This window comes from Pleurodeles waltl, chromosome 4_1 (assembly GCF_031143425.1).
Source record: "Pleurodeles waltl isolate 20211129_DDA chromosome 4_1, aPleWal1.hap1.20221129, whole genome shotgun sequence".
NCBI classification, from domain to species: Eukaryota; Metazoa; Chordata; class Amphibia; order Caudata; family Salamandridae; genus Pleurodeles; species Pleurodeles waltl.
This window is the reverse complement of record NC_090442.1, coordinates 204,023,983-204,046,477: the sequence shown is the minus strand read 5'-3', so window position 1 is coordinate 204,046,477 and position 22,495 is coordinate 204,023,983. Positions and strand designations below refer to the sequence as shown.

The window sequence follows — 22,495 nt, the reverse complement described above, 5'->3', positions numbered from 1 at the left end:
CCTGTTGAGGTGAGGCTGAGATCCCCACCCACCACCAGGACCACATGACGCACCTACGTGACCCACCTCCCTAGTTTCTCCAGTCCATTCATTTGCAAGCCTAGAGGGATATACCATGAGTATAAAACTAGGTCTATCACATTCTACTGACCTCTAACTGCCATGAAACATCCCTGTGGGTCCACCCAGCTTTTGGTTAATTGTAGAAGTAAAGATCTACAAGCTAGTATCCCCGTTCCTCTAGATCCCACTATGAATCCCGCATGGGCCAGCATACAGTATCTCCCTCTCTCTAAAAAGGCAGAGTTATTTGCTGCTGTGTTTCTTGTAGCATTATAATGTCTGGGTCAAGTCTGTTCAAATATTTGGCCACTATTCCCCTCTTTAGTGTGTTTCAGGATAACAGTTTAAGAGTCAGTCTGTCTGTGGGGTGATGCACCCTGGATTCCACCAGAAGATCTTCCTCCATGTGACTGTGAGCCCCTCAATAAATGCTGTTATGCTTATGTGTTGCAGCCTGCTGACCACCATCCCCCATATTTTCCCTCCCCACATCCTCATGCTGTGGGTGCAGAACTACTCGCCTCTCCAATGCCTGAGGTGTCTGATACCCCCTCACATCAAACAATCAGCATGTGAACATAGAACACAGTTCTAACAACTTATATGGCAGGATATGGCCAGCTGAACAATCTGTCTATCCCTTTGTTATCCCCCGTCCGGGGTCAGCACCAACAAAGTAACAATATATTGTTTTCCTTTATGCTTCATGTCATGGTTATAAAGGAGTCTCACCATCTTCATCATCATAGACACACTGTGTTAAAGAAGCACTGTGAAATTCAGAATGCATATGAAATGTACATGGAGACTATGGAGATACATAATGCAATACAAAAGTGTTTGAAAAAGTGCTAGCAGAGGATTTGCTTCCCTCCCATTTAATCATAGACCTGTGGTCAACCTGAAGTACATATCCTTATTCCGGATGGTGGAGGGCAGTACTTCCAGGTTAAGGTGGGAATGAAAAGTATATAACCCTGTGCTACACAGAACTCTTTGTCTGGCACCTGTGCGTTTTAATGGGTTTCTACGCTGGTGTACCAGTTCACATCCATTCTTCTCAGTATGCCCCTTTATTGTTTTGTTGTTTTCTTTCAGTTCTCTTTGGGTTACAATCTGTGTCTTGTTCTGCAACTACACTCCAGCAACTTGCTGCTACCAATCCTGCTCACAAGTATTTAGCTTGCTCTCAACAACATCTTCGCTGGGTCTGTCATATGAGTTTACTCACACTGTGGGTTACACCTCAGTCTACATTAGTGAGTACAACAAATTGAGTACTATTTTAAATACTGTGGTTCTCCTGACATCACTGTATGTCATATCTACTGTGTGTCAACATAGGCGGTGAATGAGTATAGAGAGAGTGGTGGTGTCATCCAAAGTCTGCAGGGCCGCTCAGGGGTTTCTCTTCTTCCCTGTCTTTTTTCCTGTTTTTATCAGGGTCTTTTGCCTTGTGCTTTTTCACAATTAATTAATTACTTGTACTCAAGAAGCACAAGGGGAGGCACGGGCCATCATCAGCATTCATACTACAGTCTAATGATATTCAGCACATGGATGTAGTATTGTAGGTTTTACTATACAAATCCTTAAGATTTGGAAAAAGCTGAGTTATTTTGGGAAAAGTATTCATATACAAAAAGAGGGTTGTTGAGTACTTGGAATGGTGGCTTTATAGCCCAGGGTTAATATAAAAGTGTTTTAAGGGTAGGAATGACACAGCAGTGGTTTACTGTACAGTTTAGAAAAAAATAGCTTGCAAACTGAAAGGAATCTGAAAGGAGTGTGCACTGACTTTAATCCTTTTGGAGCGCAATTCATGCACCAGCACCTTCCGGCATTTATTGCTCCTAAAATGAAATTTAGGAACAGTAGATCATATTCTGCCCTGTATAGGTTTAAGCACTTGAGTTGAGAGAATGTGGTGTCCAATTTGAGCTGTACACTCGGGTCCCAGATTGTTTGTGAATGGCTTCTAGCTCCTTCCCTTGTTTCTCTAGGTCACTTTGCTTTCCTAATACATTTTTCTTTGGCTTATAAAACCATCAGTTCTCCTCTGACCATAGCTTCCAATGCCTCCCAAAGCAAGCTTTTGCAGAAATTCCATGTCACGGTCTTGCATATAGTGAGCAAGGGTTTGTTTACAGTTGTACAATGAACTTCTTGTTGTATTATAGTGTCTGTTAGCTTCCATGCTTTAGGGGTCCACTTCTCACCCATCACTCAGTGAACAATAGCTATCAGCTGTAATCTGACAGGGACATAGGTTCCATTCTCACTTCCTATACATGTGCCTTCAGTGCAGGTGTGTATAGGAAGCAACCTATAAGTTTTCAGGTTTTATGGCCAGCTGAGAAGAAGGTTTCATCTTTTTGGGTAGGATGTATGTGTCTTGGCCAGGTTGCTCTCTCTTAACTAGGCTAAGCCTTTCGGGGTGAAGGCCCATTTTGCCCAAATCTTTGGTCTGATCAGTCCAGGCCATTATTTATTACTAGATTTAGATCTGCTTCACTCAGAATTAGTCTGGGGTCTGCACAATATCAGTGATCGCTCTAATTAGGAATTATTCCTGATTCTCGTTGGGACATAGACAGTTGCTACAGTGAGACAAAGCCCGCCAGTTTTTATATGGTAGGCCAGCATTCTCCATATCTCCTCCTAATTTCACCAATCTTGCCCACCACCTCACCTCGGAAGCTCAGAGAGATGAGTATAGTGTCTCTTTTTCTTCTTTTTTCACTGGTCCAGGGGACAGGTATTGCTGGGGAACCACCAACATGTCAGTTGATAAAACTTTAGGGAAAGGATAGGTGTCTCCTGAAGCAAACATATAACCCCCATATTGTTCCAACAAGGACAGTATCACTATTCTTTTGGTAAGGGTGTTCAAGCCTCTAACGTTAAGGCTGATTATTTTGATATCAAAGGAGTATCAACAGCTATTGCAGCCCAGAGTATTTTCCGAGTGGGGTATATCAAGGTAGAAATAATGGCCTCATACTGTTGGTGCTCTTGGCCATGTAGGAGAATTCTGCTTTGGAGTGAGGCTGGAAAAGTTAACTTTCCTAAGTATAAAACCATAACAATCCCCAAAACCATGCTATAACATTATGCCCAGTCTGACCTAACAACCCAGTACATTTGAAAACTAACATTCCATGGATGTGAGCTATCCAGGCATTCCATGTACCCAAGCAACATAACTGTAAAGCTTGTTCCAGGGCATGACCAACAAATATCAAGGGAGAACAAATGCTATTGATCAACCCCGCCCTATCCCTCCCACCTCCAGCAGAGCAGAGTGCCTGGGGATGCATGTGGAACCAACAACTACAGTATTATCATTGGCTACCAAGGCTCACATGTGTCTTGGCAGCTCACTTCTGCCTGCTGTTCCTACACAATTGTACTAGGATGTGGGCACAGCCCTATCTGGGATCTTATCACTCATTGGCACAAACATATGTGTCTTGGTGATGCTCGCTCTGGTCCCTTGGTCGCACTTTGTGTTTCATCAGGACTCATCAGGTCTCACATCTGGAGTAGCTTGCCTTTCCAACAAAAGATGAGTTAGAACAGGTGTGTGTTATGAGTTCCTGTCTCTCTTTGGGGAAAATCAGAATATCATTGTGAAAAACTTGCACACAATCTAAGTCACCAAACAAATAATCCATCATCCTTTGGAAACACTAGCTACTGATGCAAGCCCAAATGGAAACCTTAAAGATTTGTAGGCTCCTAGTGGTGTTCCAAATGTGGTAAGCTCCTGTGAACATTCTTCTAACCGAATCTGATGATACGCTGAATGTAAATCAATTAAGGAGAAATATTCCACATTTACCGGCAAATGTGAGAGACAGTCTGCTCTAAAAAGTTTCCCACCTTGAACATATTTTACATGTCATATTCCTGCAATTTGACTAAAATACGAACCAAGTGAGCAGAAGCTTTACCCAGACCATCCCCTGAAAGTAAGAATACTAACGGCTTATGATCAGTAAACAGATCAAATGGTTTGCCCCTCACATATACTTAAAATTTTTGCACCACCCACACACAAGCCAAAGGCTCCCGCTCAATAGTGCTATAGTTTTTTTCTGCATTAGATAACGCCCATGAAGCAATGATCTACATTCACCTCACAACCATTCACAAACTGTCAGAAGACCGCTCCCAGTTCTTTGAGACTAGCATCAACAGTGATAAAACAATCACCTTTAGGATTAAATGGAATCAAAGATGGAGCTCTTATTATTAACCCTTTAAGGTTTTCAAAAACATCATTAACTTCCTGAGACCAGACAAATTTCACCCCTTTATGAAGCCACTCTCTTAAAGGCTGAACTACGCTGGCGTAACCCGCCACAAAACGAGCATCACAAAGGCCTAAGAAACACCAAGGGTATCCTTATCAGTGGGTGCTGGTGCTTTTTGAATTGATTCCAAATTACTACACTTAGGTTTAATGCCTCCTTCAGAAATCAGATGTCCAAGATACTCCATCTCTTTAACTAGAATTTTACATTTCTCCGGTCTTACCCCACTTCTGGTACCAATAACGTAAAATGGGTTCATCCAACACTCAGAGGAACGAAGTTGGTGTCAAAGATAAGTTTATTTATGTAAGTAAACCCACGACACAGAGCCGCACAGAAGGTCAGGCTTGCCCGGCGAACAGCTCCCAGGAAATGCCTCACCATGACAACCCCAACCCTCCAGAATGCCATAATGTCATGGAATTACATCAATGTTAAAGAAACACTACACAAGCAAACTAATATTCTAATACAATACTACAGTGACCTCCATCCTGGTTTAAAGTCCCTATGCCTTTTAAAAAAGATCCTCCCAATGCTGTGCAGCATTAAAAAACATTTCTTTCCTTGTAGCTTTTTTTTCTTACAAAAAAGCTTTGTCAGCTTTTTAATTGGCAAAGTTAAACTGAAAAAATTTGCAAAATTACAAGTTGTCAAACATCGCGACTACACACACCCCTAGTACAAGGATCACTCAAATTTGATGTCTGCAGGAAAAGGCCTATCCAAAAATGACTACACAAAGTTTTCTCACCCATGAATTACTACCCATATACTGATTTATGGGCGCAGACTGATGGCTAGTTGAACAGGCCGATGAACCTTGTCCTTCCCAGTCCTTCCCTTTCATCATACTCTTACGTTCACCGTAGGACATCTGATAAGCAGCCTATGAATGCAGCAGGGCCGAGATGTAAATTGCAAGAGATCTGTGCAGCTCATTAATGTCAAATAGCGGTAGCCAGACCTAGCAGCTACTATTCCTGTTTGTCCTTTGGGATCCCTGGCACTGCATCTGCTACTTCTGGCCTCCGCGGTCCCAAATGCAGGTTCCGGTTGCAAAAAGTAAACAGTATTCTAGCTTCGCTTTTCTCTCCTTGCCCTTCCCCTAGCTCCTCCACAGCCATTAGAAGGCTGTTGACATGATAAAAGGGGACCATGGGCCAACATTGTGATGTGATTTGGATCCAAGAATGAGTGATGACATGACGTTTGATGACGTTTTATCTATGATGCAGCTCCCTCTGTTCTCTAAAAATGTTGGGAGGAAACAGATAGGGGGGAACCAACATATAGGATAAAAGAAGGAACATTACCAGAAATGTCTTCCAGGCTAAGAAGATTAAGCTTTCCCTAAAGATTGGAAGTCTTATTTTACAGCTGGTTACCTGCTTACTTCAATTCAGATAATGTGAATAATATAAAGAAGACTCTGGGTTGATGCTGTTGGAAAGGTATCAACCTAATGACGGCAAATTAAGCACCTGAAAGTGCCTTTGATCATGTCAAGTGCTTTCTTCCACACACCATCTCCCCCAATCTATGAGTGCGCCATTTTAACACCTGACTTGGGCAATCATTAAAAACTGACAGAAAATATGGTGCAATTAAATGTTGCAAATTTCACTGTGCCATTTTTTGGGCCTCCCTGTGTCTGAACACCACCCTTGCATACATTATACCTGACGCAGGCATAATGTGGTGAAAGGGGTCAAAAAGTGGCGCAATGCTTGCATTGCACCACTTTGTAAATTTGGTGCGGGGGAAAAGGCCATCTTAGCACTGCCTAGGACTAAGGTGCAAGGTGGCACTAGGGTCTTGTAAATATGCCCCTATGTGTTAAATCTTTAAAAATAGATTCACTACCTTTAAATGAAATAATTAGAGTGAACCCTTTAAGGACTCACTTTATGTTAAGATGGGGATGATAATGTTGGTCCAGTTGATTGGGAATCTCTCTAAATGTGCATACTGCGAATAAAGATATTTTACATCAGGCAAGAAATTGCAAGAGGGAGACTTTGTTTTTGCACAAGCCTCCATAAACTGCTGTGACTCGAAAAGCAGTGATCTTTTTCTGGAATAGGTTGGAAATCTCATCTAAAAATCTGAAATCACACCAGGAAAGCAAACTTGCAGCGAAAAGTACTGTTTTACTACTAATTTTGGCCCCTGGCATGCTTTGTGAGACACAGTATTGGAGAGAATAAAGACTGATCGCCCTGCACGCCCGCCCCCCCACCAGCATCTTACCTCAGTGAGCATGACAAGGCCAATCAGGTATGAGAAGATGGAGAGAAATAGGATCAGCAGCTCCCTGCGATTCTTCTTCCGAAACGTATTGGGGAACAAGTCGACCACAGCGGTAACAATGCTCTCCACACAGACGAACTGAGAAGAGATAAGTTCAGTACAGTTGTTAAAACATGTTTCCGATGTTCAGCAATGTCACTGAGGTGTTCTTCAGGGGCGTCCCTTCTTGCTGGTAAATCTACACTGGTGCTTTACTGAGCCCAGAGCTCAGTATCTTTAAGTTGTTAAGAAAATTAACATAAAGTTGCTCAAAGCCCACCCCTAACTCTGCCTGCTTTTAATTCCACCTTTTGCCTCCTTTTTCCACCATCCTGCACTGCGTGTCTCTTGGTCTCACTCCTGCAGATTCTTTTTTATCCTAGGTTTCGCAATTTGTGTCTGTTGTCCTATCTTTCGCTTCCTGATTTTTTTTTCTCCTTTTTCTCTCTTTCTCTCACTTGCTCATGTCTGATGGGGTAAAAAAATGTCTCGGTCAGAAATGAGTGCCAGTGCCTACCATTAGTAAGTAACGGCACAAATTGAGCACTTACTAGGTCCTCCCATGTTTCCATGTCTCATTTAACAACGACAGCATAATCTAGATTGTATTGCTATATCAGAACTCTTCTTCATTTTTGTCACCCTCCTGTGAAACTAACCTTTGCTTTAAATGCCCAAGAGTGTGGCGTCTAGGTGGCCCTGCATTATGCTAAGTGTACCGCTCTGTTCTCTAGTCTAATTAAAGTACACTGTGCATCACAATATTAGCACTGTCCAGTCCCACATCACAATTCAATGAAACACTGAGCAGGCCTTCAAAAAACTACCCCTATTCCGCCAAAGTGCTGCACAAAATAGTGGCAAACATGTCAAAGCAAGGTCATCATGAAGCCCCTTAATTAATAAAACAGCCCCAGACGCTTCCCGGCATGCATTTCAAAAAGCACTGCAGGGTTGGGTCGAGTAATTAAAATAATGAATAGAATTTGAAATTATCAATCTGACAGTCAGGTGACCCCCTGTTCAAGCAAGGACACTCACTCTAGTCAGGGTAAAAGAGAATCACCCTAAGGCAAACCCTGCCTACCCACTTGGTAGCTTGGCAGAGCAGTAGGCTTAACTTCAGAGTGTTAGGGGTAAAGTGTTTGTACCAACACACACAGTAACTTAATGCAAACACTACAAAATGACGCAACACCAGTTTAGAATAATAGGAAATATTTATCTAAACAAAACAAGACCGAAACAACAAAAATCCGACATACACAAGTCAGGTTATGAGTTTTTAAAGATTAAACTCAAAAATAGCGCTTAGAAACAAAAAAACTTCGATGAGGTGTTAACACTGCGTCGTAATGGAGTCGTTCCCAACAATCCAACAACAGCGGCGCCGGACACGGAGTCGCGTAGACCCCCAGGTACAGTACCTTGGTGAAGAACTGAAACCGAGCCAATGCGCGAAGTCGGGAATCGCGGCATCTGTGCGAAACGTTGAATCCGCGCACTTCGAGCCGCGCCGGTCAGAATGTGGTGTGACGACTTCCACGGAGTCGCCGTCTTCGGTGGGGCTGCAGCGATTTCAGGCCTGCGATGGTCATCACGTTCCAGCGAAGATCACGGAGTCGGGTGCAGGCGGCGTCACCGGATCCGGCAATGGCGTCGGTCCGAAACCATCCAAAGTCGATTTCCTTGAATTTCCACCAGCTTTCCTTCCAAGGGCACAGGGACTGGATAGGGCACCACTTGTCAGAGCAGGAGTCTCTCCAGGTGCTGGCAGAGAGAAGTCTTTGCTGTCGCTGAGACTTCAAACAACAGGAGGCGAGCTCTAAATCAAGCCCTTGGAGATTTCTTCACAAGATGGAAGGCACACAAAGTCATGTCTTTGCCCTCTTACTCTGGCAGAAGCAGCAACTGCAGGATAGTTCCACAAAGCACAGTCACAGGTGATAACGCGTCCCCTACTAGATCATTTTACTTATAATGGGACTCGTTTTAGGCCGATGGATCTTTTGACCCTGATTGAGGACACCTTAGGACGAGGCAATTAATCAACATACCAATCAATAGATCAATAATATCAGCGATATTCACCATAGCAGATCAATTCAATCTAAATAATGACATTAGTTGAAATTACTGAATTAAGAAAGTGAAAGGTCGTGAAGGGAAAGGATTTGTGTGATGAAAAGTGTCATCAGAGGAGGGATTGAAGGAGTGTAGCTTTTATAATCAAAATTAACAATGAAATGTTTGCGAATTAATGCATAATAATGCCGCATAGAAAATGTATTGCTGTGTTTCACTAAACGTGCATTTGAAATGTGCCCACGGGGAGTGGCCGCCAACATATACGATGACTAATGAAATTGACTAATAATGAATTATTAATGTACTAATGTATGATTTTGTATTAGTATTAGGGACTATATGTTAAGGTTTTGCTAATTAAATTACTAGGCCTTAGTTAGCATGAGTCGGGGCCTAGCTTCCCGGTTTCATATTAAATGTGTTTTTCTAACGTGCAATGTGCTGACTTGCTGAAGGACATGTAGTCGTATTTTTCCAGAAGCTAGAAGATGTATGTAGCCCTAGTAAATTCTTTCTCATGAGACTCGACTTGCTCAAGGAGACGTTCTTGCCGAATGCAACAGTGTAAACTTGCAACAGGTACAAGGTCGCCTAAACTGGTTTAGACAATAGAACTACTGACTGGGTCTGTGAGAAGACCACGAGAACATGAAATTTGTACCGGACATTCTACCCGTTGGAGACGTCAATCACAGGAGCCAATTAACTATGTGAGAACTGTTATGAGGTGACATTTTTGATGGGACGGCTAGTAAACCATTGGATGGAGATAGTGGTGCGCAAAACTTGCCCAATTAGAAATTAGGGTACTGTACAGCTGAAAAGGGATAAAATCCTTTGACACAAGGGGAAAGGATGCCATTACAAGCCATTCTTGCTAATACCCAGCCACTATGTCACTCTGCCTAAAGACTTTGCTGTCTTATTCTTAAAACCATCCTCACCCTATTCCCGTTTGCCCGATACTTACTTCTCCTCCTTATGAGGGAGGTATTCCTTCGTGCCCTGTCTTGATGAACTTTGCTGAGTTTCCTGGTTGATGGTGAATCAACTGATGTCCTGGGAACGAAGACTGACTCTGTATGCTGACCCATTACGGAGGGTAACTATATGATGATGACATTGTAATTGTCTGTTTGCCTTTCCTTTCTAGGTACCAACTGCTTCTTTTGATAGAGACCATAGCTAGATGTTTTCTAAATTTGTGATGCTAAATTGTTTTGCATTAAGCCCAACATGCTAATGCTGATTCGAGGTTAGTTAAGGAGTTCACTGAACGGACGCAAATAGACAAATGACTGAATCTATGCTTTGTTGAATAATGCACTAATGATACTCTGCTATGATTAACTCATGTTGACATCGTGCTCTGTTCTATGATGCTTGCTTTTCTGAAATCCTATTTGAGTTGCCACATTATACTGTGTTGATGTGTTTCATGGTTTTGAGACTATTAAACTTGCTAGTAGATTGTAATGAATAAGGAATAAATATCAAAATCCTTATATATTCTTTGTGGTTATTCATGACTGAAAGGTCATGGTGTGTCTCGACTCTCACTAAGGTCATTATTTAGATTGAATTGATCTGTTATGGTGAATATCGATGATATTATTGATCTATTGATTGTTATGTTGATTAATTGCCTCGTCCTAAGGTGTCTTCAATCAGGGTCAAAAGATTCATTGGCCTAAAACGAGTACTAGTAGAAGTAAAATTATCTAGTAGGGGACGCGTTATCACAGGCAGGGCAGCACTTCTCCTCAGCTCTTCTCCAGGCAGAGGTTCCTCTTGATGTCCAGAAGTGATCTACGTCTGTGGTTTTGGGTGCCCTTCTTATACCCAATTTCTCCTTTGAAGTATGCCTACTTCAAAGTAAAGTCTCTTTGAACGTGAAGTCCTGCCTTGCCCAGGCCAGGCCCTAAACACTCACCAGGGGGTCGGAGACTGCATTGTGTGAGGGCAGGCACAGCCCTTTCAGGTGGAAGTGACCACTCCTCCCCTCCCTCCTAGCACAGATGGCTCATCAGGATATGCAGGCTACACCCCAGCTCCCTTTGTGTCACTGGATACTGTGACGTGCAACCAGCCCAACTGTCAAACTGACCCAGACAGGGAATCCACAAACAGGCAGAGTCACAGAAATGGTGTGAACAAGAAAATGCTCACTTTCTAAAAGTGGCATTTTAAAACACACAATCTTAAAAACAACTTTACTAAAAGATGTATTTTTGAATTGTGAGCTCAGAGACCCCAAACTCCACATGTCCATCCGCTCCCAAAGGGAATCTACACTTTAATCAGATTTAAAGGTAGCCCCCATGTTAACCTATGAGAGGGACAGGCCTGCAACAGTGAAAAACGAATTTAGCAATATTTCACTGTCAGGACATATAAAACACATTACTATTTGTCCTACCTTAACCATGCACTGAACCCTGCCCTTGGGGCTACCTAGGGCCTAGCTTAGGGGTGCCTTACATGTAAGAAAAGGGAAGGTTTAGGCCTGGCAAGTGGATACACTTGTCAAGTCGAATTTACAGTTAAAACTGCACACACAGACACTGCAGTGGCAGGTCTGAGACATGATTACAGAGCTACTTATGTGGGTGGCACAACAGTGCTTCAGGCCCACTAGTAGCATTTGATTTACAGGCCCTGGCACCTCTAGTGCACTTTACTAGGGACTTACTACTAAATCAAATATGCCAATCATGGATAAACCAATTACATACAATTTTACACAGAGAGCATATGCACTTTAGCACTGGTTAGCAGCGGTAAAGTGCTCAGAGTTCAAAAGCCACCAGCAACAGGTCAGAAAAGAAATAGGATGCCGGAGGCAAAAAGATTGGGGATGACCCTACATAAGCAAAAAAGTCCAACAACTAAGTAAAGAAAATTTATTTAACCTTCTTCACAACTAACTGGCATACTAGAAAGCTAGAGGACTCTTATCCGGTTTTGAGTTTTGACCCTCAAAAAAACTTGTCTGGGGGTGATAAATCTGAGCCTGTTACAGGTAGAGTATTTTAATTCTGCGCTACCTATTCCAATAAATACTATTTCCTTTATAGATTAAAACATCTGAGTCACCAAATCAAAATATTTACTTGATAAAATAAATAAAATTTCAATCTAATACAAAAATTATGTACATTCAAATTAAGATGCACAGATGAAACCAGGAACCTCTGCTTATAACTCTCTAGGAAACAAATTAAAGACATATTAAAACTATTTTCCCCTTTTAATGGAAAATAATTTTCTTTCCTCGCACCTTCTGTAAAAATGGAGAATATTGTTGTATTTAGTCATGCTTACTGAATTTACATGCATGGGGTACAGGGCCAGATAGGCAGGGGCTTAGCTTCCAGGGAGGAGGGCGAGTGTGTGGGGTGTTTAGAGTGTGACATCTCCAATTAAATTGCATTTTTGGCTTGGAAGTTGGGTCAGAGGGTCTTGAGTCGGGTCTGATATATATTTGTTGTTTTTTCCTCATCATTCTTCGTATTTCACTTAGAGAAGAGGTGTTAACTTGTTCATTGTTTGTACAGGAACTTAAATATACTTAGGCCCTCAGTGTGACCGGCCCGTTAATTGCAATTGGTGTTATCATACAAATCGCAATAATTAGTTTTGAAATAACTATGGCAGGTCAAACATGCCGAAATTTATTAGGAGAAAAATGCTCCGTGCTAACCCGATAATGCAGATTTTGGTGCAGTAAACGCAAAAATATGCATGTTTTCCCCCAAAATAACTTGTGACAGGGTAGTATTTATGAAAACAGATACATTCCAACTCAGTGGAGTAGCATTATATCAGGTGCGAGCACACCAAATTCATCAGCTGCTCACAATGAGGCCATAGTGACCGGTTTGCCAAAAAACTTGTAAAACAGCACCCACAGAAGTACTGCTTGACTAGGTGCCAATGTACTACTTTTTGGAATTCACAAGCATTGACAGTAGCAAGTTTGAAAAACTATGCCGGTCTTAGGTTTCTAGTTATACTCCTGGCAATATAAAGTAATAGTTTCATCATGTGGCATTTTTTGGATTTTGCTATTTTCAGAACTCAGATTGTGCAAACAGTACATTTTCTCACTGGGAAAGGTTAATTTGCAGTTGTACTTATTTTCTCCACAGGGATTTTGTTATGTTGAGAAGCCCATTCCCCTGTACTGACACAACATTTGGTGAGTTATCTTTCCCTTCCCACCCTGCAAGTGGATTTACTCCAGCATTTTGTTTGAGCAACTCTCTGACAAAGGTGGGAAAGAGACAGAGAGGATTTTCACAATGTTGGTGGGTATTAACAACCTCTCGAGGTGGGTCATAGATGGTCCACCCACTCCACACTCCTTTGATAGGGGTTATTACTGTGATGTACAGTCATGCAGTAGTAAAAATCCATCTTTTGGTGGATGCTTGTCAGGCATACAATTTCATCCATTAATTTTGATTTGTAATTGGACCCACAGTGTTAATACATTATGGGATGGAGGAGTGCACATGAATATCAATGCTCTGTCTGGGGCCGGGTTGTGGAGTGTGACATAGGACAGCAGGGCAAAGGAACACAACAACACATTTAGGACAGTTATGCTTAATATTGCATATGAAGACTGTGAGCTAAAAGCATCCCTGCAAAATGTAAGACAGCCCAACCCTCTCCAGCAAGGGTTGGGTTATTCCACCAACAAAATCTGTAACACATTTGGGACTTAATAATAAAAAGCCTCATGTCAGAATAATAAAAAAAAACTCCAGAAAGCTGCATCTATGGGTATACGACCTAACATGGGTGCTGTACCCCCATTGTGATCAAACCCCTCACAGGAGTAATGGGCCCCACTGGAATTCCCACTGCCACAGGAACATCACAAATCAGTTGTGTTCAACCTTGATATTTCAGCTGATAAAAGAAGCTAAACGTTTTGGGTGACACTCTGGGTAAAACTTAAAGAATAGTACATGATCTTCCCAATTTCCCGGTGTTAAACCTGACATCCTTGGAGTTGTACTCCCCCATACCTTTTGCCTTCACTTCTCCTGATTTGATCACTTCATTTTTTGTTGGCATTAAGACTCTGTGCCCTTTACCACTGCTAAACAATGCTAAAGTGCTTGTGCTCTCTCCTTTATACATGGTAAGATTGGCCTACACCTCAATGGCACCTTTAATATACTTGAAAGCCCATTTTAAATGGTACTACATGTACCTAGGGCCTGTAAATTAAATACTGCTATTGGGCCTGCAGGATTCAAGCTGCTACTGCAGCCTGTAGTGCAGTTTTAAACTGCCATTTGCTAGGAATAAACCGTTTTTTTATAATCATGTCACCCCTAAAGTAGGCCCAAAAGACGGATAGGACAATGTGCACTGTTGTTATAAACTAGGACATATGTACTTAAACATAACATGCCCTGGCAGTGAAAACCCCCTAAAGTTGTTTTTCACATATGTAAGGTTTATCTTTTCCTTTGACTAAAACTGGGTTAAATGGGGAATACTATTATATTTAATAGGTGATAACTCTAGATTGGGAGCAGGTAGAAATATACTGTTTACACGGAAATTAATTGTAAAGCATTTTCTTGTCCTAACCACTTGTTCCTTCTACCATTGTCCTGAGGCACATGACTGTGAATGGCTCTGCTGTTGGGGTTTATGTATTGCTTCCAAACTGCAAAAAAAAAGGGGGCTTAGGTGTGGACAGGATGATCCATCCTGGCCAGATGACTGGGAAGGGCTGTACCCAGCCTTGCTTATGTTTCAAAGGGGTGTGCATCCAAATCTGACACCAGGTCTGCACTGTCTTTTGTCACAGTTTGGAGCATTGACAGGGGAAAGGGAAGAACATGATGTGGGGGTAGGAGAGGGAATCACCCCCACACAAAGGCTGGTACCAGGTATAAATATTGGACCTCCAGTGCCACTCTTAAGAAAACTCTTGGACCTGTGGACATTGCAAAAGAAGGACTGCTCAGCTACAAGAGGACTGGCTTGCTGTCTGAAAAGGAAGACTGGACCTGCTTACCTTCATCCCAGGCTAATCTGAGTGACTTAAACTCTTAGCAACTACCCAGCTGGTTTGGTGCAACTGGATGTGCCTAGACCTGCAACTGGACCTGCCTGCTGCTGGCCTTTGCTGGAGTAAGTCCCTGATCCCCAAGAGGTGCCTCCCCAGGTCCTGGAGCCTTGGCTGGACCCTTGGCTGGCATCAGAGAAAACTGAAGCTTCCATTAAAATCAGAGCAATGTGAAGCTCCTCAAAGACCCTCAAAGCCTCTCCTCAAAGCTTCCCAGGCCAGTTGAAAGCTTCATCGCAACTGATACTAAGCAATCAATCAATCATCATTTATATTGAGCAGATTATCACCCAGGGGGTCTCAAGGCACTAGCTGGGGGAATCGGGTCAGTCGAAGAGCCAGGTCTTGAGGTCCTTCCTGAACTGAGCCAGCGATGGGGACTACCTAAGATGGAGCGGTATTGTGTTCCAAGTCTGCGCGGTGATGAGGAAAAGGATCTTCCTCCAGCCATGTTCTTCTGGATCCTGGGGATGGTGGCGAGGGCTGGTTGAGCTAAGCCGAGTTGCCTGGAGGGAGTGTAGAAGGAGAGGCGGTTATTTAGCTAGGCTGGTCCAATGTTGTGGAGGGCCTTGAATGTGTGGGTCAGGAGTTTGAAAATGATGCATTTGTTGACGGGGAGCCAGTGTAGGTCTCTCAGGTGGTTGGAGATGTGGCTGTGGCGGGGATGTATAGGATCAGTCTGGCTGCGGTGTTCTGTATTCTCTGGAGACTTGATTGGAATTTTTGGTTTATTCCGGCATAGAGTGCTTTGCTGTAGTTGAGGTTTCTGCTGACGAGTGCTTGGGTGACTGTCCTTCTTGCATCAATGTGGATCCACTTGAAGGTCTTCCGGAGCAGGCGAAGAGTGTGAAAGTATGAGGAGTAGACGCTGTTGACTTGGCGGGCCATGGACAGTGATGAGTAGAGAATGATGGCGAGGTTACGTGCGTGGTCAGTTGGAGATTGGGCAGTTCGAGGGCCCTGGGCCACCAGGAGTCATCCCAGGTGGTGGTGGGGCCCAGGGTGAGGATCTTTGTCTTGGCCGAGTTGAGATTGAAGCAGCTGTCCCTCATGCAGTCAGCAACTGCCTTAATTCCGTTGTGAAAATTATTTTTGGCTCTTGATGGTTTGGCAGAGAGGGAGAGAATGAGCTGTGTGTAATCTGCGTATGAGACCATGTTGAGTCTGTGGTGTCTGACGATCTTGATGAGTGGGGTCATGTAGACATTGAAGAGCGTGGGGCTCAGGGAGGAGTCCTGGGGAACTCTGCATCTGGTGTCCGTCAACTTTGAGGTGAAAGGTGGGAGCCCGACTCTCTGGATTCAGCGGTAAGGAAGGAGCAGATTCACTCCAGGGCTTTGCAGCAGATGCCAGCGTTGTGTAGTCTGGTGAACAAGATGGTGTGGAAGACGTGTTAAAGGTAGCAGAGAGGTCAGGGAGGATGAGGCTGCTTTCTTGCCATGGTTCAGTAGGGTGTGGATGTCACCCGTGCATGGTAGGAGTGAGATATTGGTGCTGTGGTTGCTCCTGAATCCGGATTGGGAGGGGTTGAGGATGTGGTTGGCTTCGATGAACTCAGTGAGCTGTGCGTTGATCGTTTTTTTGATTACCTTGGCTGGGAAAGGGAACAGTGAGATTGGTCTGTAGTTTGTCAGCTCCGTTGGTTCTGCAGAGGGCTTCTTCAGTATAGAATTTATCTCCATGTGTTTCCAGGCATCAGGGAAGGTGGTGGTCTCCACGGAGCGGTTGATAGTCCAGCATAGTCCAGGTGTGATGATGACGGTGCCTTGATTAAAGAAGTAGTGGGGGCAAGGGTCCAAGGGTGACCCGGAGTAGGTGGTATTCATGAGCTTAACGGTGTCTTCCGGGGTGAGGAGGGCCCACTGCTTCACAATCAGTTGGTAATTAGTGTCCGTGGTGGTGCTGGGGGGCGAGGAGATGGGCATTTGCTTGCAATCTTTCATAGATGTCCTGAATTTTCTGGTGAATGAAGGTGGTGAGGCTAACACAGAGGTCTTGGGAGGGTGGGATATTTGTGGTATCTGTGCTCAGTTTTGTGAATGCCTTGACTATGGTGAAAAGTTATTTGCTGTTGTGCACATTGGCTTTGATTCTCTCATGAATGACTGATTTTCTAGTTGATCTGATGAGCCATTGGTTTGATGTGATGGCGTCTTTGAAGACTTTGTGGTCTGTTGAGTTCTTACCGCTTCTCTACTTTCTCTCGAGTCATCGGCATACTCTTGAATTCTTGGAGCTTGGGGTCCTGTGGTGTTGATTGCCGGCGGGTTTCCTTAGGGGGGCCTAGGGTGTTGGCACAGTCGGTGTTCCGTTTGTGGAGGTTGTTGGCCGAGGCCTTGGCATCTGCGGTATCTGGTGGTGGGGAGTGGCAGAGCGCAGCGGTGAGCTGGGCTTCGATGACCTTGGTCCAGTTCCTGCGAAGGGGGGCAGTGGCCGTGGCGTCATTCAACTGTCTCGGTAAAGGAGAAATGGATGCAGTGGTGATCGGTCCAGTGGATTTCGGAGGTGTGTGAGTAGGAGATGTGGTTTCCTGCAGAGGAGACAGGGTCGAGGGTGTGCCCTGCTGAGTGCACAGGAAGGTTGACCAGTTGCTTAAATCTGAGGGTGGCGAGGTTCTCCATTAGGGTAGAGGTGTTCGGGTCGCTCTGGTTGTCGAGGTGAAAGTTGGGATCGGCGAGGAGTATGTAGCCCATTGAGGTAAAGGCATGGGGGGCAACGAAGTCAGACATTGCTTCGCTGAAGGGTGGGCGAGGTCTAGGGTTTCCGTAGATAAGGGTGCAGCAGCGCGTGGTGTTTGGATTAGTCTGAATCTGAAAGTGCAGGTGTTCGGCATTGGGGGTCTGAACATCAACGCTGGTCGTGAGGCAGAGTGAGTTTTTGTGAATGATGGCGACACCTCCTCCTGGTTGGTTGACACATTCTTGATGTATGATCTTGTATAGTCGGGGATAGGAGTGGTGATGTCCAATGCTTTGGAGGTGGTAATCCAGGTCTCCGTGAAGAAGGCAACGTCAGGGCGATGGAGTCGAGGAGGTCCCAAATTTCTATCACATGCTTGAAGAGGAAACAAGTGTTGAGTAGTACACATTTGAGATGTCTGGGAGTGTCAGTGAGGGGTGTGGTTAGGGTGCGAGGACAGGTGAAGGTGCAGTTGCGGCAGGAGAACAGACCTTGGGTATTCCTTGGGGTGCGGTGGCAGGCAGTGGAGCCTCTGGTGTTGAGAGCGTGCAGGGTGCTGGTGTCGAATCGGTGGATGGTGCAGGAACCAGGGTCCCTATCGCTAGGCGCAGTCCAGGTGCGGACGTCCTTACCTTTAGAGCACCTTTAGCATGCCAGAAGAGCAGCCGCTCAACGGCAGCCATTAGGAAGGGGAAGGAGATGGGAGTGGTCGCTCAGCTAGGAGGTGGGAGGGTGGGTAAATACGGCACTGGGAGGGGGTGGGACTGAAGGGGCAGCAGTGGCAGGGGAGGTGCAGCGATCAGAGAAATGGAGTAAAATTAGGCAAAAAGGCAAAAAGAGTAAAAAGACAGAAAGAATAGCAAAAGATAAAAAAGGCAGAAAAAGGGCACAGAAAAGGCAGAAGGCACAATAGAGAGAGAAAGACAGAAGCAAACACTAGGACACCAGGAATGAGGCACAGGCGGGCATTGAGCACAACGAGCCAGGCAGGTTCAGAGGGGAAAGGGCAGCAGCAGCAACAGGTGGAGCTGCACCGGGGAGCGATGCTCATGCTGACCAGAGGTCAGGTAAATCACTTCTTCACTGTGCAGCGCCCAGCACTTACTACTGTTTCTGTGCTGCATAAATGCTTTACACATTTCCTCTAAGTTAAGCCTGACTGCTTTTGTGCCAAACTACCAGAGGTTTAACTACAGCTTAATTTAGTGACATTTGTGGGTTACCCTCACAAGCACAAGAGCTGTGGTTAATGCCTGAATAGGGGTCTCACTCATTTCAACCAGCCAATTTCTTACACATGGAAATTCCCCATTCCTGAGGGTAGCCTCAGTGTACACCATGTAATACTTGATAAGGTCTTCTCCACCTTCGAGTTACAGATGCTAACGGTCTCTGTAACTATGGGGGTGGAGGAATATCATGCAAGATATTGACACATTCAGTATGAGTTCCTAACTACCCTTTCTCACTCAACTATTCAAGGGGTAGGATTCATTGCTCAGTCTCAAGAGACTCGACAGATTCTTAGGACTGATCAAATCACAACAAAACCTGTGAATTAATAAAAAATAAATGAATAACAACTATTCAGAGGTGAACTATATTATGGAAGGCGAACACAGAGCCTCAGCAGAAGGGTAGGTTCAGGGGGATGTTTCGGGTGTGACACCACATACATAAATACATTATTGGTTTGGTAGTTGGGTCTGGGGCCCTGATTCAGGTCTGCTAACCATGTCAGTTTTTCCCATTGTGTGCCAAGAAATACAGTGACCTTTAAAGTCTACGTGGAGAAAGAGAACCAGAGATATCCATTTGGTGATTGAATTTCAAAATGTGAAATCAGATAACACAGAATCACTACTGGCTTCCCTGTTTGTCCAAATAGATTTATTCAAGGCAAATATTTGATTTCTTAGGGCGTCCTTTCACATATGAGTACACTTTTAAGTAAATGAGTTCAGAATGTGTGATGTACAAGCACCTCTTAGCTTTACTTAATAGACTATAATGTTGCTCTATCTATAATAAGAATTTAGGATACATGACTACTGACCTGCCTCTTAGTTCACTAATTGCATTGTCGTTGGCATTGGCTGCAAGCCATGAATGTTTCTAAAAACCTTTAATAAATATCTGTCTATGAAGTGATATGATCTAATGTAATATGATGAAACTCTTATGCGTACTAAAAAATCATATTTTTATGCAATGTTTCTTTCACCATGTACATGGTAAACATTTTCATCACCCTGTTCATTCACTGCTAGGTTAGCCTTGTTAACTTGCCAGCACGGTGACCTCTGTTTGCGACTTGGGCTTAGTACACACGGTCATCAGTCACTTGATAAAATGGTTTGTAAAAGGGGAGGACTGGAAGCATGGAGTCTTGCCTACATGCACCAATTTGGCAACTATACCATCAAGGCTTCTCGCACCAGAGACCAAGAAGAGTGCATGCAGTGAAAATACATTTAACGTAAGTGATCCCAGGGCAGGGACCACAGGCCCTTGTGTTCTATGTGACTGTAGACATGAGTTCCTAGCGGAAATTGTGAAGCCCAGGTGGAATGGCAGTTGCGCAGCTTTAGCAGAGGTGTTTGTGGCGTGACACCCCTGAAATGCATTCTTGGATTGGTAGTTGGTTCTGGGGTCCATGAGTCGGGTCTGCTATTTCTGTGTCAGTTTTTCTTAGTGTTCCCTTTTTACTAAGAGGTTTGAGCTTGTTAATTATTTGGGTCAGTATCTTAACCATATGTACCGACTGGTTTACAAATAAAGTAGTTAATCGGCACCCATACAAGTACTCCTAGAATGGATGCAAATCTACTACTTTTTGAAATTTATGAACATTAACAGTAGTAGGCTTGAGCAGCTGTGTAAGCCTCTATTTCGCAGGCATACTACTGGCAATCAAACAACCAAAAGATGATGCAAGGAATACCTGCAAATAGCAAATAGCCTAACCAGTGGTAATCGCTAGGGTTAGCATTCCATCCCATTGCTTTATTGCCCACTATGCCACCCAAGGGAGATGCCCAGGTAATGCAAATCAGCACTGACCCTGTTCCTCAAGGAAACAGTACATCTCAAACCTGGGCCATCTCAACCCCTCCACACTGCAGGGCCCTGCTTTTTCAGTCGGTAAATTTGAGATTCACATCCCCTGTATCTCATTGAATAAGTTTAGGAAAGTACCATCTTCCTTGGCATGTTACCCCCATTTTTCAATGTATGTCAGTCTGTTTTTGCCTGTCTCACTGGGATCCTGCTGGTCAGGACCCCAGTGCTCATAGTTTGTGGCCTAATGTGTATGCCTGTGTAGTGCCTAACTGTGTCACTGAGGCTCTTCTAACCAGAACCTCAGTGCTTATGCGCTCTCTGCTTTTAAATTTGTCACTGTAGGCCAGTGACTTCATTTACCAATTTCAATTGGCATACTGGCCCCCCCTTATAAGTCCCTAGTATATGGTACCTAGGTACCCAGGGCATTGGGGTTCCAGGAGATCCATATGGGCTGCAGCATTTCTTTTCCCACCCATAGGGAGCTAAGACAAACCCTTACACAGGACTGCCACTGCAGCCTGCTTGAAATAGTGCAAACACTATTTCACAGCCATTTTCACTGCACTTAAGTAACATATAAGTCACCTACATGCCTAACCTTCACTTGCTGAAGGTTAGGTGCAAAGTTGCTAAGTGTGAGGGCACTCTTGCACTAGCAAAGGTGCCCCCACATAGTTCAGTGCCATTTCCCCGGACTTTGTGACTGCGGGTTTCGCCATTACACACGTGCACTACATATAGGTCAATTCCTATATGTAACTTCACAATGGTAACTCCGAATATGGCCATATAACATGACTAAGATCATGGAATTGTCCCCCCATTCCAAATCTGGTATTGGGGAGCCACTTTCATGAATCCTGGGGGCTCCACCATGGACCCCCAGTGCTGCCAAAACCAGCTGTCTGAGGCTTGCACTGCAGCTACAGCTGCTGCCACCTCACAGACAGGGTTCTGCCCTCCTGGGGTCTGGGCAGCCCAGTCCCAGGAAGGCAGAACAAAGCATTTCCTATCAGAGCAGGGTGTTACACCCTCTTCCTTTGGAAATAGGTGTTACAGGCTTGAGAGGGGTAGCCTCCCCCAGCCTCTGGCAATGATTTGAAAGGCACAGATGGTGCCCTCCTTGCATAAACCAGTCTACACCGGTTCAGGGACCCTTTCTCCCCTGCTCTGGTGGGAAACTGGACAAAGGAGAGGGGGGTGACCACTCCGCTGTCCATCACCACCCCAGGTGTGGTGCCTAGAGCCCCTCCAGTGTGTCCCAGACTTCAGCCATCTTGCCTTGCAAGGTGTGGGGGCACTCTGGAGGGCTCCGAGTGGCCAGTACCAGCAGGTGACGTTAGAGACCTCTCCTGATAGGTCCAAACCTGATAAGGTAGCCAATCCCCCTCTCAGGGCTATTTAGGGTCTCTCCTGTGGGTTTTCTTCAGATTCTGCTTGCAAGTTTCCTTCAGGAATCCTCTGCAACAACTTCAGCATCCTCTGACCTCAGATCAACCACAGCCTGCTCCAGAAACGCTGGAACTGCAACAAAGTGTCTGCAAGAGACACTTTTCTTCAGCAACCTCAGCTCCAAGTCGGCAACTGCAACAGTTTACACGGTGTGCATGCTCTGGGGACTCCCTGTCTTCATCCTGCACCAGAAGGACCGAAGAAATCTCCCTTGGAGTGACGCAGTCACTCCCATACTCCAAGCAGACACCTTCCAAGGCGACGACTGGTAACCTGTGTCTCCTCTCACGGCAGTGAGTATGCTCCTAAGGACACAGAGGGTGGACAACATCGACATAGACTATCCTGAGGTCCTGCTGACGCAATTTGGAGGAGGTAAGACCTTGCCTTCCCCGAGAACGACGTTACCCCTGTGTTGAAAGCTTCATCGCAACTGATA

The 22,495-nt window shown here is 44.5% G+C and overlaps 1 protein-coding gene across 1 annotated transcript in view; it reads right to left on the bottom strand.

Annotated features, from left to right (window-relative positions):
• Positions 1 to 22,495, bottom strand: part of LOC138287577 (sodium- and chloride-dependent GABA transporter 2-like) — a 731,527-nt gene that overhangs the window by 19,704 nt on the left and 689,328 nt on the right. Inside the window, exon 10 of the mRNA XM_069228135.1 lies at positions 6,636 to 6,773. Coding sequence (XP_069084236.1) covers positions 6,636 to 6,773 — 138 coding nt within the window. The remainder of the gene's footprint in view (positions 1 to 6,635; positions 6,774 to 22,495) is intronic.